The sequence below is a fragment of the Cetorhinus maximus genome, chromosome 25 (assembly GCF_964194155.1).
Source record: "Cetorhinus maximus chromosome 25, sCetMax3.hap1.1, whole genome shotgun sequence".
In the NCBI taxonomy this organism is placed as follows: domain Eukaryota; kingdom Metazoa; phylum Chordata; class Chondrichthyes; order Lamniformes; family Cetorhinidae; genus Cetorhinus; species Cetorhinus maximus.
The window spans coordinates 39,128,328-39,145,756 of NC_135903.1; the positions used below are offsets into that span (position 1 = coordinate 39,128,328).

Consider the following 17,429-nt stretch of genomic DNA (forward strand, 5'->3'; position numbering starts at 1 on the left):
ACACACACCCACACACACACACATCCCTACGCACACACACTCACACACCCACTCACTACTGCACACACTCATGCACCCACCCACACTCACCCACCCACACACAAATACACACACACACTCTCACTCACATACCCACACACATACTGCCCCCCCCCACACACACACACACATACTGCACATACACACATGCATACATACATGCACACACAAAGACACACACACTGCGCACAGGCACACACACATATGCTGCACACACACCACAAACACTCATTCAAACCACACACACACTTACACTGTACACACTCATTCAGAGCACACACACACACTCATTCATACCACACACACACGTCCACACTCTCACCACACACATTTGTGCGCACACACTGCATGCATGCATGCGCGCACACACTGCATGCATGCATGCACGCACACACATATACCACAAACACTTATTCAAACCACACACACACTCACACTGTACACACACATTCAGAGTGCACACACTCACCCATACACACTCACACACACTCACACCACAAACACATATGCATGCACACACACTCATTCACACCACGCAAACACACATACACACACACACACACACACACAAAGACACACACATCGCTCACACATACACACAACATACACACTCCATGCATGCATGCACACACACACACATACCTGCACACACATGCACGCGCACACACATTCACACCGCGGAGACACACATACGCACACCTCTCACATGCATGCACACACACACACAGGCTCTCACACACACCGCTCTCGCACACACACAAACACACACCCACCCGACGTGTGTATGCAGACACACACCCTGCACACACTTGCATCACACACACACACACACACACACACATCCTGTGCACATGACGCACACACACATCCACACACCCACGGACACATACACACGCATAAACACAGGCTCTCTCACATGCACAAACACAAACCCACCCAACGCGTGTGTGCACACCCACACTGCACACACTCCGCACACATTTGCACCCTGCGCACACTTGTACCCCGCGCACACATACACACACACAAAACCTGGAGAAGTAAAATGATACAACTGCACAGTAAGTGCAGCACCAGAACCCCAGGCTGCTACTTCAGTTTGGCTTCGCTCACACAGCCTAACGCTTTCTTTCTCCATTTTAAGGTAGTTGATTTCCACAGCTGAAAATAACACATTCAGACTTTTTATTTTTTGGCCAATCTGAAGGGAAATTCTACACCTGGTAAAACGTGGATGTGACTGTGACTGTCCAAATCCCAACCCAGAATGTTTTTTTCAGTTTGCTCTTGGGATTTGGGCATTGCTGAGAAGGCTGCCATTCATTGCCCAATACTCTCGGGATAGGTGGTGATGGGGTTTCTTCATTGTAGCAGGATTTGACACAACTGAGTGGCTGGTTAGGCCACAGCAGAGGGCATTTAAGGACACAGAGGGGCACCGTGGTGTGGACCTGGATGGAATGGCACAGGGTCCCGCCTGGGTAAGGGAGGCAGGTTTCCATTACGCCCGCGAATTAATGAGCCTGGAAAAACTCAGCAGGTCTGGCAGCATCGGCGGAGAAGAAAAGAGTTGACGTTCGTCAACTCTTTTCTTCTCCGCCGATGCTGCCAGACCTGCTGAGTTTTTCCAGGTAATTCTGTTTTTGTTTTGGATTTCCAGCATCCGCAGTAGTTTTTTGTTTTTAATTAATGAGCCTGTTGGGCTTTTATGACAATACGTCACCACCAACTTTTCATTTCAGATTTGTTTAAACCAAATTCAAATCCTCAAACTGTCCAAACGCCTGTCACCGGACTTAGTCTCCAGAATGGAAAATTCCGCTCCTGAGGCTGGGGAGCACTGGCTGATTTTGCTGCCCCCCTCCCATTCCTTGTCTGGTAACCCGGGAAGCAGTTGCAGAATGATCCACCGCTACCCCAGCTAAGATCAGCATGGACCGGGGGAAGCGGGGGTCTGTACTATTTAACCATTAGGCCTGCCTGGTCAACACAGCATGATTCACTCACTAACCCAATGAGAGGAGGAGTTGGAGGAGCTTTGCTGTGTTCTTTATTTCTAGATTAATAGCTGGGTGAGTGATTAGCCGGGCCGGGTATCGCTAAAGTGTTCATTCGACCTGCAGTTGTAGAAACTGCCTCGAGCGAAGGAAAGGTTATTTTTGGCAGTGTGATTCCAATTGCAGCAAATTCCAGAGAGCTCGGGTCAGCTTCTTATCGATGAGCATTAAGACGTTACACTCGATGTACGCTGCTAGCTGAAGGCGATTAAAAATGTAATTATTGTAAGCTCTTGCATCAACTTTTTAATGGTTGTGTATGTGACGTAGTTTGACAGGACGATGTTGTCTAGGGCCGTGCATTGTCTGAAACAGACTCCAACAGGCACAATACTAAGTCTTGGCTACCATCTTGGTCCGTCTAAAATATTCAGGGCTATTGACTTTTGCCAAAAACCATGCAGGAGAGGGATTGATTCCCAGAGCCCGGATGTTCCGTGTGCTGCTGAAAACGCATGGAAAAGTCCTCAATAGGAAGAGAATGTGCCTCTACATCACCAGAGTCTGGGAGTACGCGGGGAGTCGTGGCTCTCTTTTCAAAGCCAGGGTTTCGACCTTTTCCCTTTTCCCTTCAAGCGTTTCCGGACATCCCACTCCAAAAGCCACACAAACCCCACACCGAACCCGAAATCCTTACAAAGAGGAGTGATCCCTGAGTCTGTGAAAATGGAAGAATAGCTGTGAGTTTGAGCAAGTACAACGACGGAGTCTTTTTGCTCCTTGACCTGGCAACACTGCAACGATAGAAAATCCAACAATATTTAATTGATTGTTTTTTTTTTCTCCAAGATGACCTGACTTGACCTCAAGGCACACAAGGAGATATCAGGACAGGTGACCCAATGCTCAGTCAAAGAGGCAGTTTTTAATCACCGCTCTCTTCTCAATCTGTCCTTATTTTAAATAAACAACTAGTCTGGCGTGTGTGTGGTTCCACGTCTCCTAGATTGTGGTTTGCAATATTACACTGGAATGCTGAGTGCATGAACTGAGCCTTCTGTTACAGGTTACAAAGGTGGATGTGTGGTGCTGGCCACAGGAAACTCTGTTGGATTATGGGATGTGAAGGATTGCAACAGCTTCAGGGCCAAATACATCTGCAGGCAGAACCTGGCAACCTCACTCGACCCAGGAACTGGACCAGCAGCTGTGACTCCGACACCCAGTGTGACAGGGAGCTGTCCAACAGGCTGGGCCTCATCCTCAACTCTCCGTTACTGCTATAAGGTAAGGAGAGTCCAAAACCTCTTTGCGCACGTACACATTGGAAAGCAGTCACAATTCATCTCAACTTCTCTTTGAAGTTCCAAGTTCACCTGTTGCATCATCCCAGTTTGCATCAGCCTGTCATTGGCAACTGTGCCACCAGCTCCAGAGGCTATAAGCTCTGGAACTCCCACACTAAACTTCTACAACTCTCCACCTCTTCATCTGCCTTTACAATGATCGTTAAAACCTAACTCTTTGACCAAGCTTTTCATCACTTATCCTAGTATCCCCTTAAGTTGCTCAGTTTTGTCTGATAACACTCCTGTGAAGTTCCTCAGGACATTTTACATTTAAGACACTGTATAAATGCAGGCTTTTGTTGTTCAAGGATTTTCACCCTGGGAGATGGTTCAGATGGGGAATAGCTCAAGGCCTGATTGTGATAATGCTCTCTCACTGTCTTAACATAATGCTATGAGTACCTGTCTATTTTAGGGACAGACATGGAACTGTGTTTCCCCATAGCTATGATTAAATCACTTTATGTAGAAACAGCTTTGTAATGAGACTTGATGTGGTGAGGTTAAGCATTATTGAACTGAGTGTCCCAAAGTGGAAAAGCAGAGCTCCTCACAATTAGCACAAGCAGATTTCAAGATGTACACCTCTACTATAATGGCTGTAGATTGATGGGTTGGTAAGTGGAGAAATGTGGCTAAAGTGAGAATCTGAGTTGAGTTGCATAGAACATAGGGAGACGGTGGTGTAGTGGCATTGTTACTGGACTAATCCAGAGACCCAAGGTAATGCTCTGGAGACCCGGGTTCAATAAAATATCTGGAATTAAAAGTCTAGTGATGACCATGAAACCATTGTCGATTGTCATAAAGACCCACCTGGTTCATTAATGTCCTGTGGGGAAGGAAACCTGCTGTCCTTAACTGGTCTGCCCAACATGTGACTCCAGACCCATAGCAAAGTGGTTGACTCTTAACTGTCCTCTGAAATGGCCTAGCAAGCCACTCAGTTGTATAAAACCACTAAAAACAAGCCAATGAGGAATGAAACCGGACGGGCCACTCGACATTGACCTAGGCACCGGAAACGACAACGTCAAACTCAGCCCTGTCGACCCTGCAAAATCCTTCTTACTAACATCTGGGGGCTAGTGCCAAAATTGGGAGAGCTGTCTCACAGACTAGGCCAGCAACAGCCTGACATAGACATAGTCAAGGAATCACACCTTACAGATAATGTCCCAGCCTCCACCATCACCATCTGGCAGAGGTGGAGGCACAGTGGTATACAGTTGGGAAAGAGTTGCCCTGGGAGTCCTCAACGTCGACTCTGGACCCCATGAAGTCTCATGGCATCAGGCCATGCAGGGGCAAGGAAACCTCCTACTGATTACCATGTACCGCGCACCACCCCTCCCACCATCCCCGCCAACACACCTCTCAGCTGATGAACCTGTGCTTCTCCATTTGGGGTGGAAAGGGTGCAGAATGTACTCTGGGTGGGGCTTCAATGTCCATCACCAAGAGTGGCTCAGTAACACCACCACAGACCGAGCTGGCAGAGTCCTAAAGGACACAGCTACTAGACTGGTTCTGTGGCAGGTGGTGAGGGAACCAATAAGATGTTCAAATATACTTGACCTCATTCTCACTAACCTGCCTGCTGCAGATGCATCTGTCCATGACGGTATTGGTAGGAGTGACCACCGCACAGTCCTTGTGGAGACGAAGTCCCGCCTTCACATTGAGGATACCCTCTATCATTTTGTGTGGCACTACTGCCATGCTAATTGGGATAGATTTTGAACCAACCTAGCAACTCAAGACTAGGCAACCATGAGGCGCTGTGGGCCATCAGCAGCAGCAGAATTGTACTCAACCACAATCTGTAACCTCATGGCCCGGCATATCCCCCACTCTACCATTACCATCAAGCCAGGGGATCAACCCTGGTTCAATGAAGAGTGCAGGAGGGCATGCCAGGAGCAGCACCAGGCTTACCTAAAAATGAGGTGTCAATCTGGTGAAGCTATAACACAGGACTACTTGTGTGCCAAACAGCATAAGCAGCAAGTGATGGACAGAACTAAACGATCCCACAACCAACAGATCAGATCTAAGCTCTGCAATTCTGTCACATCCATTCATGAATGGCATTGGACAATTAAACAACTAAGAGGAGGCTCCACAAATATCCCCACCCTCAATGATGAGGGAGCCCAACACATCAGTGCAAAAGATAAGGCTGAAGCATTTACTACAATCTTCAGCCAGAAGTGCCGAGTGGATGATCCATCTTGGCCTCCTCCCGAGGTCCCCAGCATCACAGATGCCAGTCTTCAGGCATTTGATTCACTCCACATGATATCATGAAATGGCTGAAAACACTGGACAGTACAAAGTCTATGGGCCCTCACAATATTCCAGTTAAAGTACTGAAGACTTGCACTCCAGAAATTGCCGCACCCCTAGCCAAGCGGTTCCAGTACAGCCAGAACACTGGCATCTACCCGGCTATGTGGAAAATTGCCCAGGTATGTCCTGTACACAGAAAGCAGGACAAATCCAACCTGGCCAATTACCACCCCATCAGTCTACTCTCCATCATCAGTAAAGTAATGGAAGGGGTCATCAACAGTGCTATCAAGCGGCACTTGCTTAGCAATAACCTGCTCACTGATGCTCAGTTTGGGTTCCGCCAGGGCCACTCAGCTCCTGACCTCATTACAGCCTTGGTTCAAACATGGGCAAAAGAGCTGAACTCGCGAGGTGAGGTGAGAGTGACTGCCCTTGACATCAAGGTAACATTTAACTGAGTGTGGCATCACGGAGCCCCAGCAAAACTGGAGTCATAAGGAATCAGGGGAAAACTCTCCACTGGTTGGAGTCATACCCAGTACAAAGGAAGATGGTTGTGGTTGTTGGAGGTCAATCATCTCAGTTCCAGGACATCACTGCAGGAATTCCTCAGGGTAGTGTCCTCGGCCCAACCACCTTCAGCTGCTTCATCAATGCCATTTCTTCCATTTTAAGGTCAGAAGTGGGGATGTTCGCTGATGATTGCACAATGTTCAGCACCATTCGCGACTCCTTAGATACTGAAGCAGTCCATGTCCAAATGTAGCAAAACCTGGACAATATCTAGACTTTGGCTGATAAGTGGCAAGTAACATTCACACCACACAAATGTCAGTGAATGACCATCTCCAACAAGAGGGAATCTAACCATCACCCCTTGACATTCAATGGCATTACCATCGCTGAATCCCCCACTATCAACATCCTGGGGGTTACCATTGACCAGAAAATGAACTGGACAAGAGCAGGTCAGAGGCTAGGAATCTTGTGGTAACTTTCCCCCTGACTCCCCAAAGCCTATCTACCATCTACAAGGCACAAGTCAGGAGTGTGATGGAATACTCTCCCCTTGCCTGGATGAGTGCAGCTCCAATAACACTCTAGAAGCTTGACACCATCTAGGACAAAGCAGCCTGCTTGTTTGGCACCCCATCTACAAACATTCACCCCCCTTCACCACCAACGCACAGTAGCAGCAGTGTGTACCATCTACAAGATGCACTGCAGGAACTCACCAAGGCTCCTTAGGCGGCACCTTCCAAATCCACAACTACTACCATCTAGAAGGACAAGGGCAGCAGATAGATGGGAACATACCATCTGGAAATTCTGCTCCAAGTCACTCACCATCCTGACTTGGAAATGTATCAGCATTCATTCATTGTTGCTGGGTCAAATTCCTGGCACTCCCTCCCTAACAGCACTGTGGGTGTACCTACACCACATGGATTGCAGAGGTTCAAGAAGGCAGCTCACCACCACCTTCTCAAGGGCAGTTAGGGATTGGCAATAAATGCTGGTCAAGCCAGTGATGCCCACATCCCACGAATGAATGGAAAAAAAATACAGATTTAGAAACAATTAGAAACAATCTTGATATTTAAACAGAGAATGGTGGAAATACTCAGCAGGTCTGACATTGTCTGTGTAGAGAGAAAAAGAGTTCATGTTTCAGGTCAGTAACCTTAGTACATTAGAGATGTATCAGGTTTTATGCAAGTACGGAGGCAGGGAAAGTGGGGAGGGAAGGAAAGAACAAATGGAAGATCTGTGATGGGGTCAAAGGCAGGAGAGATGAAATGACAAAAGGGATGATGGGACACAGCCAAAAGAGATGATAATGGGATGAGTAAAGCAACAAAGGATGCATTAGAGGAGCTGTCAGTGCAACAATAGAATCATTACAGCTGCCGACCAAAAGAAAATTGCGAGTGTTTATGGCCTGAAATTGTTGCCTCAATGTTGAGTCTAGAAGGGAGTAAAGTGCCTATTGAAAGATGAGGTGCCTTTCCTCAAACATTCAGTAACCTTCACTGGGACGCTGCTGGAGGCCAGTGACAGAAGTAGCATGGCAGTGAGGCAGAGAATTAAAATGACAAGTGACCAGAAGCTCACCATCAGACTTGTAGACTGAATGGAGGTGTTCTACTAAGCGGTTGTGTAATGTGTGTTTGGTCTCTCCAGTGTAGAGGAGAGCACATTGTGACCATTGAAAGGAATACACATAAATTGGTATTTCACTTGCAAGAAGTGTTTGGGGCCTTGGAGTGCGGGGAGGGAAAAGGTGAAAGGATAGGTTTTTCTTCTCCCGTGCTTGCATGAGACGGTGAGATGGGAAGGAAAGAAGTTGTTGGGAGGGTGATTGAGGAGCGGACAAGGGTGTCACAGAGGGAACGGATGGTGACATCACAGTGAAGGTGGTGGAGGCTGATCAGTTGTATACAGGGGCTGGTGTGGTGGAAGGTGACGGCAAGAAGAACCTTATTGTGGTTCTGGGAGGGAGGGGAATAGGTGAGAGCAGAAGTATGAGTAATGGGATGGACACTGTCAAAGGCCCTGCCAACTTCAGTTGAGGAAAAAGATAGATGCAGTAGAAGCCCCAGTATGGAAGGTGGCATCATCAGAACAGATACAAGAGAGACTAAGAAACTGGAATGATCTCATCTGAACCATTGTTGGGAGCACAGGATCCGACATGATCCATTGTTGGGATGCACAGGTTCCTAACTGATCCATTGTTGGGAGCCCTGCTCCTACACTGGATTAGAACTGCAGGATTCTTCAGGTCTCTTGAACTGAGATTAGAAAGTCCCAGCTCATCTGTTATATTAATTTATTCTTTCATGGGATGTGGGTGTCGCTGGCAAGGCCAGCATTTTGTTGCCCATCCCTGATTGCCCTTGAACTTAGTGGCTTGCTAGGCCATTTCAGAAGCAGTTAAGAGGCAATCACATTGCTGTGGGTCTGGAGTCACATGTAGGCCGGACCAGGTAAGGATGGCAATTTCCTTCCCCAAAGGGCATTAGTCAACCTGATGGGTTTTTATGACAATCAAAAATAGTTTCATGGTCACCAATACTGAGAATTTAAATTCCAATAGCTGCTGTGGTGAGATTTGAACCCATGTTCCCAGGCCATTAGCCTGGGCCTCTGAATTACTGGTCCACTGACACTACCACTAGGCCACCAACTCCCCTTTGGGATGTTGGGGTGGTGATGATGGGAGGTGGGAGAGCTGTGTGAGTGGATGGTACAATATAACCTCCTGACCTGCAGAGGGTTTTCAAGATTCCAGTATTCCTGTTGTATTGCGTGCAGACTGCTTTTGGTCTACTGGATTGCAGGATTCATCTTGATCAGCTGTATCAGGAGTATGGAATTACTTGACCCATTGGATTGGGAATGCAGGTTCCTTCTTGTGTCTATTGGGAGTGTAGGATTGTTCTCGATATGCTATAATTATTAATTAAACACAGGGACAGGTGTAGACCATTGAACCTCATGCACCTGTTTCACCGTTCAGTTAGATTATGGTTTATCTGCATCATTGCTGTATCTACCCACCTTGTTTTTGTAGCCATTAATACCCTTTCCTAACACGAATCTAACAATCTCAGTTTTGAAATTTTCCATTGAGCTTTAGATTCAACAGCCTTTTGGGAGAGAGAGTTTTGGATTTCCGTGGCCCTTTGTGTGAAGAAGTGCTTCTTGACATCGCCTCTGCATGGTTTAGCTCTAATTTTAAGTTTAAACACATTTGTTCTGGAAGCTGCCACCAGAGAAATAGTTTCTCTCTATCTTCCAAAACTCCTTTAACCACCATAAACACCCCACTTAGACTACCCCTGAATCTTTACCATAAAGGACTACTTTATTCTTGCATGCCATGTGTAGCACCACAGGAGATTGACTAGCTTATCATTAAAAATCTTGTGTTCGATGTACTATTAATCAGGCTTTATTTTTTAATAACAAATGTTTGGCTGGGCAAAATGGAAAGAGATGATACAAAGGAAACAGGGCTGACCATTGGAAGAGCAGAGAGGGGGCACAGGTAAGAGAAATGATTGGTACCGAATATAGGCAGGCAGACAGGAAGGTAACAATGGATATTGGGAGGGAGGGAAAATGAGAACGACCAACAGTGGAGCAGGGTCACAGAGTGGTACTTGATATAAGACGTGGGGTAGAGAGGGGAGATGCAGAAAGGGTGCTAAAGCAGGAGCAATGAGAACTTGGCTAACTCAGACAGCAAAGGGTAACAATGATGTAGACAAGCTTAGTGAAACTTATTTGATAGTACCAGCACAGGCACAATGGGCTGAATGGCCTCCTCTATGTGTTTCTATGATTTTGTACACACAGCTGTAGCTTAGATAAATTGACTGCCCTGTTAAGGTGCCAAACAAGATCAGATGGACAGAACATTAAGCCTTGAAGTTCGGTGACCCTCACTTTTTTTTTATTCATTCACAGAATGTGGGCTTCGCTGGCTCAGCCAGCATTTATTGCCCATTCCTAGTTGCCCTTGAGAAGGTGGCAGTGAGCTGCCTTTTTGAACCGTTGCAGTCCATGGTGAAATAAAAATGCAGTCATTCAAAATCAACCCAGCTCAGGCATTCAGATTGTCATCGCTGCCAGGAAAATTCTTTGTCCTCTAGGTATTGGCTCCTGGTTAAGCAATGTCTCAATTTTAAAATTCTCATCCTTGTTTCCCAATCCATCCATGACCTCACCCCCTCCCGATCTCTGAAACCTTCTCCTACAACCCTCTGAAATGTCTGCGCTCCTCCAATTCTGGCCCCTTGAACATCCCTGATTTTAATCTGAGAGGCAATTTGGGATGGGCAGCAAATGCTGGCCTAGCCAGCAACACCCACATCCTGTGAAAGAATATTTAAAAATCACTCCACCATTGACAAGCTGTGCCTTCAGTGTGAAGGTCAAAGCTCTGGAATTCCCTCACTAAACCTCTCCACTGCTCTCTCCTCCTCTAACACATTCCTTAAAACCTACCTCTTTGATCAAGCTTTTGGTCTTCTGCCCTATATGGCCCTGATGTGGCTCGGTGTTATATTTTGTTTGATAATGTTCCTGTGAAGTGCCTTGGGACATTTTACTGTATCTGAAGTGCTATATAAATACACAGTGACGTTGCATGTTTATGAATTTGGAGACTATTTGGTATTCAGCAAACAAAATGTCCTGTCAAAGGCAGGTGACAGGCTGCAGTGTTGACCAGATATGCCTCATTGAACCGGGAGACAGCCTGATTGAAATGGGATAGAGTAGCTTAAAAGGCATAGAGGCAAATAGAACAGAAGGAGGCCATTCATTCCATCATACCTGTGCTAGCTCTTTGAAAGAACTATCCAATTAGTTCAGGTTACCAACTGTGATTAAATGTATCCCTGGAGGTTTCTTCACATGACTTGCCCCCACGCTGTAGCCATTACCCGGCCAACACATCCATCCTTGTGACATACTGCCCTCCTACACCAATTGGAAAGCAAAATGACTCATTATCCAATTGGATGATGCTTGATCATCTGCCAAATAACCATTTTTCAATGTTTTTCTACCTACTAAAGAGAAATGTTCAAAGAAAATCACAAAAAAAACCCAATCTTTTTTAATGTCCCGATGATTTTTCTCCAGGGTTACTCAGTGTCCTGGAGACTCCTGGAGGGATGGCGACCCTCCAGTTAGCCCCAGTCTCCCAGCACTTCCCTTGTAGCCCTGCACCTTTTTTTCTTTTTAGATTTCAATCCAATTCTACTTTGAAAGGTGCTACTGGACCTGCTGCCATCACCCTTTCAGGCAGTGCGGGCGGAATTTTACGGCCTGGTCACAGTGGGGGTGGGGTGTTGACTTTGGCGGGGCCATAGATCCCACTGGCAGGAGGAGCCGCAACATTCCACCTTGTATTCCAGATCATAACAACTTGCTGTGTTTAAAAAAAAAAATTCTCCTCATCTCCCCTTTGGATCTTCCATCAATTATCTTTAAACTGTATCCTCTGGTTACCAAACTTCCTGAGAGAATAAACAATCACTCCTTATGTACTCAGTCAAAACCCCTGACCATTTTGCACACCTCTACTGAACCTCTCCTTAACCTTCTCTATTCAAAGGAGAACAATCCCAGCTTCTCTAATTCATTTGATTCATCCTCAGTACAATCCTAGGTCAGCTTCCACCCATCTCTCCACCACTACAGGGGGAGTTTTGCACTGTTGGAAATGCCCTTGTTCAGATGAGATGTTAAATTTAGACCCTTATTCTGCTTGTTCAGATGGACAAAAAAGATCCCAAGATATGATTCAAAGAAGAAATAGGGGAATTCTCCTCCCCTCAAGCTAATATTACACGTCAACCAAGAGCACCAAAGCAGATCTGGTCACTTACCTCAATGCTATTTGTGGAATCATCAATAACTACACTTCAAAAATACTCCATCGGCTGTGAATTGTTTCGGGACATCCTGAGGATGTGAAAGGCACTGCATCAATGCAAACTCCTCCATTCCTCAATTCCCTCCTCATTGGCCTCCCAAACTGCACCCTACGCTGATCTCTGCCAGCTGCCCCTTGTTTTTATCTCTTCGTTTCCCCACCATAGGGAAGCTCAGAGTTGCTGCGTTTGATTTTGCCTGGCGGACGGGAGCTGTTGTGAGCTGGGATTGATTGGCCAGACGGCCTGTCGTTGGGTCCCTCCAGCAATCCCATGAGACAGAGTGGGTGGGGTGGGGTGTTGGTGGGAGGAGGAGAATACCCGTCAAACTACATAACAGTCAACATAGCCTCAAAATTATATTGACATCACAGCCAATGAAATAATTTGAAGTATAATTACTGTTAATTCCAGAACCAGCAGTGATTATAAATGACCAGATAATTACTAAAAGTAGCAACATGGGTTAAAAAAGCCATAAAAATGCAAACGGAGGCCTCGGGTCCATTTCTAGAGGGTTAAAACTAAAAAGCAGAGAAGTTATGCTGAACCTGTGTAGAATCTTGGTTAGAACACACTTGGGTTACAGTGAACAGCGCCGGTCTCCATATTATAAGAAAGATACAGGGGGAGTGAGGAAGGTGCAAAAAAAATATTTTCTGTGGAATGATATCAGAACTGTTAGTTTATACCTTTTAGGAAAGATAGAACAGGCTGGGGCTGTTTTCTCTAGAAAAGAGAAGACCGAGGGGTGATCTGACAGAGATCTTTAATATTACAAGAGATTTCAGTAGGGTAGGTGTGGCGAAGATACTTCCATTCGCATACAGAGTTCCCAACTGTGACTAAATGTATTCCAGGAGGTTTCATCACATGACTTGACTCCACATTCCAGCCATTAGTCAGTCAACGCATCCATCCTTGTGACGCACTGCCTTTCTACACCAACTGGAAAGCCAAAAGCCTCGTTGTACAATTGGATAATGCTTGACTGTCAGCCAAACAGTCTTTTTTCCCCCATTTTCAATATTTTTATATCTCGTAAAGAGAAATGTTCAAAGAAAATGAAAAAGAAAGTCAATCTTTTTTAATGTCTCCATGCAGCGTAAGATGAAGCGCGATGACGTCAGGCATGCATCCCAACACCATCGCGCACTCGCCCGGTATTTCGTTCGGCGGGCGCACGCCGGAGTCAGCTGCGCGCCCGCCGTTAATTAAAAGGCCTATTAAGGCCATTAACAATCTAACTAAATTCAAATCCACACTGCCTGTCCAACCTTACGGTTGACGGGCAGACAAAAAGGTCAAGCGGCCTTTATATTTTTTAGGAAACCTCATCCATGAGCGGGATGAGGTTTCCCTAAAGCAAATAAACATTAAATAACAACTTTATTTTGGAATTAAAAACATGTCCCAGCTCATGTGACAGAGTCACACGGAGGGGACATGTTTTATTAAATTGTTACTGTCTTTATTTTTTAACACGGCGCTTCAGTCTCCGTGAGGCAGCTCCGTGCCCCAGGGGGTTTGAAGCGCTCTTTCTTGTGCGTGCGCAAGCTGCACGCGAGACCCGTTCGCCCTCCTCCTCCCCGCCCACACAGGCACCGCTCACGATCCACGCAGGACAGGCCTTAATTGGCCCACCCGCGGTGCGGAGCTGATTGCGGGCGGCGCTAGGCTTCCCGCCTGCCCCCACCAAGCACCCCCACCAAGAGCAAAATCCCATGATTTTCCTCGAGGATTGCACACAGTCCAGGAGACTGGTCTTCAATTCCTGGAGACTCCAGACCAACTCTGGAGGGTTGGCAACCGCACTTGCATGCAAAACCCAAACCAGGGGACATAAATATAAGATAGTTACTCATGCAGCAGTGTCTCAAACCTGGCTGTCCAAAAGCTGGAATTGTTCGAAAACCGGGCATTTTTAGAATGTGCCATGCGTCAATTTTATTTGAAAAAATAAAAAAAAAGACTTACCTGGACAATTTGCCTAGGCCCTGTATTGGCATGGTGTGGCGAATGATTAGTTATCCCCTTTGCCACTTGTGCTCCCAGCAGTTCCCACGCTCTTGAGTGATCCGTGACCCCCACCTGACCCGACTTGACCCGAACCGCCCGAACTGAAATCCAGTAAGATTCTAGGCCTTGGTCCCGAGGCTTCCGGTTTTGAGGCACTGTACCTGTGAATTCGATAGGGAATTCGGGAGAAACTTCTTTACCCAGAGTGTTGTTACAATGTGGAGCTTGCTGCTATAAAGAGTAGTTGAGGGGAACAGCATAGATACATTAAAGGGGAAGCTGGAGAAGCCCATGGAGAAGAAAGGAATGGAAGGATATTTTGATGAGGTAAGGTGAAGAAGAGTAGGGGGAGGCTTCTATGGAGTGTAAACACTGGTGTGAATCTGTTGGGCCAAGTGGCCTGTTTCTGCACTGTAAATACTTTGTAATAATAGTATTTTGCAACTTAGCCAGTTCTCAAGACTAAAAGTAACTGGTAAATCTTTCAAGTTTTTTTTTAAAACAGTTTTGGGAGGCAGGAAATAAAGATTAATTAACAGGGACTCCTCAGTAGATTTAGAAAGTATAATGTTTACATTTGAACGATAGACTAAGCAGAGGCAACATCAATTCAGAATGTGTAAGATTGGGCGAACGGCATGGGTCCAATTCAATCAGAGTTGAAAAGTTAAGCCTTAACAGTTACCAGAAAAGGACAAGATCCAGCGGTAACTTAACCCTTGTAACTACACTTTGGGATAATTGCAGACAAACATTCATGGTGTTTCTCTCTGCTTTTCTACGGCAGATTTTCACCCATTTAAATGAAGTGCAATTTTAGGGCCTTTGAGAGAAAAATAAACTTCCCACAGAATGGAATGTGGGACAGCCTGTCAACAACAATTGAAGTTGGCTTCCTTAACTTCCACCAACGGGAGCTGGATAGAAGTCTTGCATTTATACAGCAAATTTCACAACCTCAAGACTTTCCCAAAGTGCCTCATAGCTGACAAGTTATTTTGAATTGTAGCCACTGTTGTAGGGAGGTGTGGCAGCCAATATAAACGTAGTAAGATTCCACAAACGACCAGATAATCTGTTTTACTGAAGTTGGTCAAGTGATAATTGTTGGCTAGGACACATGGAAAACTCCCCTTTTCTTTTTTGAAGAGCGCGTGGGTTCTTTAATATCCCTCGGAGAGGACAGGTGTGGCTTTGCTTTAACATCTCACCTGAAAGCCAGCATCTCCAAGAGTGCAGCGCTCCTTCAGTAGTGCAGCGGTCAAATGATGTGCTCGAACCCTGGAGTAGGGCCCTAAATAACCACTCACGGACTCAGGAACAAGAATGCTATCAGCCAGCCAAGACTGAGACCTGACAGAACTCTCGGGGTGGGTACAGATTGAGCTGATCAATAAGGTCCAGGAGAGACAATAAGCCCTGTGAGGATGCATGGAAAAATATTTTGGAATTTTGCTTGTTGACTTACGGGAATCAGGAAGTACTTATACAAAGCAAGGATTAGCTTAATGTTGTAGAGAATATGCATGATAAACTGTACATTAGTGTAGGTATAATGACTACTGGTTGGAAAAGTGATGGGAGAATTATATGCTACTGTGAGAGGGAGACTAGGTGTGACAGTGTGAGGGCCCACATTGGGTGCATGTATTTGCATCATATAGAGTCTATAGGGAGGGTTGATAGACTGAAAGACTTGTTCATGTTCAATGATTTCTGATGTTATAGTTATACCTTGGTTCCATGACATCTGAAAGCATCTTTGTAGCTCAGTCTGCTCAAGAAAGGGCTAATTTTCTGGATTGTTTAGAATCCTATGGGACCAGGCCTTGCTTCAGGTTGGATGCCCTTCAGTCTGGCAGAATTGTGAGCTATCAGCCAGTTTTGAACCATGTACAATGTTAGTTTAACGTTTATTACACATTGCCGATGTTACATTGGTGGCACTGAGCTTCTAACGATTTGGAATGACTTCAATCCCAGCCCCTTGTTTCCCAACTGCTATTGTATGTGATTCAAACTCTTGCGTCTGTCATTTTGTTGCCTTGTCCCTCCCCCAATCCCTTCAGACATGAGGAATTCACTTGAGTGCTAATTACAAGTGGCTGTGATAACCGGGCTGCAGGCTTGCTTAGACACCAGGTCATGGAAGATGTGGTGATCACAGATAAAACCATTTTTGTTTCCTTCACCCACCGAAGGGTTTATGCAGCGGGCGCTCAAACACTTTGTCTTTGCCATCAAGCTCTTGCTCAGGGTTTGAGAACCTTGCCCTTCCAAATTGTATTCAAGACGACCTGTATCGCACGCTGCGGAGGCTGAGGGGGGATCTCCAGATTGGCTGTTAAGGGCATTTTTCGAAGAGCTTAGTGTTTATTGTAACTAGACAACCTCGCGGGGCATTGCTGACCGAATCCAGAGCACCGTGTGATGTTTGTTCCACCGTGATGCAGCCAATGTTCCCTCTAAGCTGTGCAGCAATAGTGAAGGTACCATGGAGGCCACTCACAATTGCCCCCTTTAAGACATGGCATGCTGGCGTGCAACATGCCAACTTGCCCGTATGATTCCGGCGTGGGAGGATGATTCTGGTGTGGAAGGATGATTCCGGCGTGGGAGGATGATTCCGGCGTGGGAGGATGATTCCGGCGCGGGAGGATGATTCCGGCGTGGGAGGATGATTCCGGCGTGGAAGGATGATTCCGGCGGGCTGGGCCTATAATGATAGGCAGATGTATTACAGTGAGGTTCCCGACATCTGATGGCAGGAAACGCGACTCGACATTTACGGGCGGAGCGGACGATTGCAAACACGGCCTCTCCGCCATGTTGTCCGCTCCACACCTGCCATGACGCCTGACGCCAGAGGGCACGGAAAATTCCGCCCAATGTCAGATTTGATTTGATAATGCTCCTGTGAAACGACTTGAGATGTTTTGCTATGTTGAATCTGAAAGCACCTTATTGTTGTTAGGGGCACATTTGCTGATTCTCAGCAGCTTCAGTGTTCACCAGGACTGTCAGTCGTGATTTGCAAAGGTTCAACGTAGTTCAGTTCCTTACTTGTTCCTAATCTACTCTGTCTGGCGCCGATGGAGCAGGGTGCAATGTGGTCTGCTTCAGATCCAGACAGCACTCTGGAGATTAGTCCAGTCAGAAGGAATTGTGTGTATTCACTGGTGAAGCAACACACTCGTTTATACTGGTGACCGAAGACCAGCTTGTCATCTCACGCCAACTCAAACCATTGACAGAAGTAACCAAAATGAATCAACTCT

At 46.3% G+C, this 17,429-nt stretch overlaps 1 protein-coding gene across 1 annotated transcript in view; it reads left to right on the forward strand.

The window, feature by feature from the left end:
• mrc2 (mannose receptor, C-type 2) overlaps positions 1-17,429 on the forward strand; it is a 278,857-nt gene that overhangs the window by 156,815 nt on the left and 104,613 nt on the right. Inside the window, exon 12 of the mRNA XM_078529833.1 lies at positions 3,103-3,323. Within this exon, the coding sequence (XP_078385959.1) occupies positions 3,103-3,323 (221 nt within the window). The remainder of the gene's footprint in view (positions 1-3,102; positions 3,324-17,429) is intronic.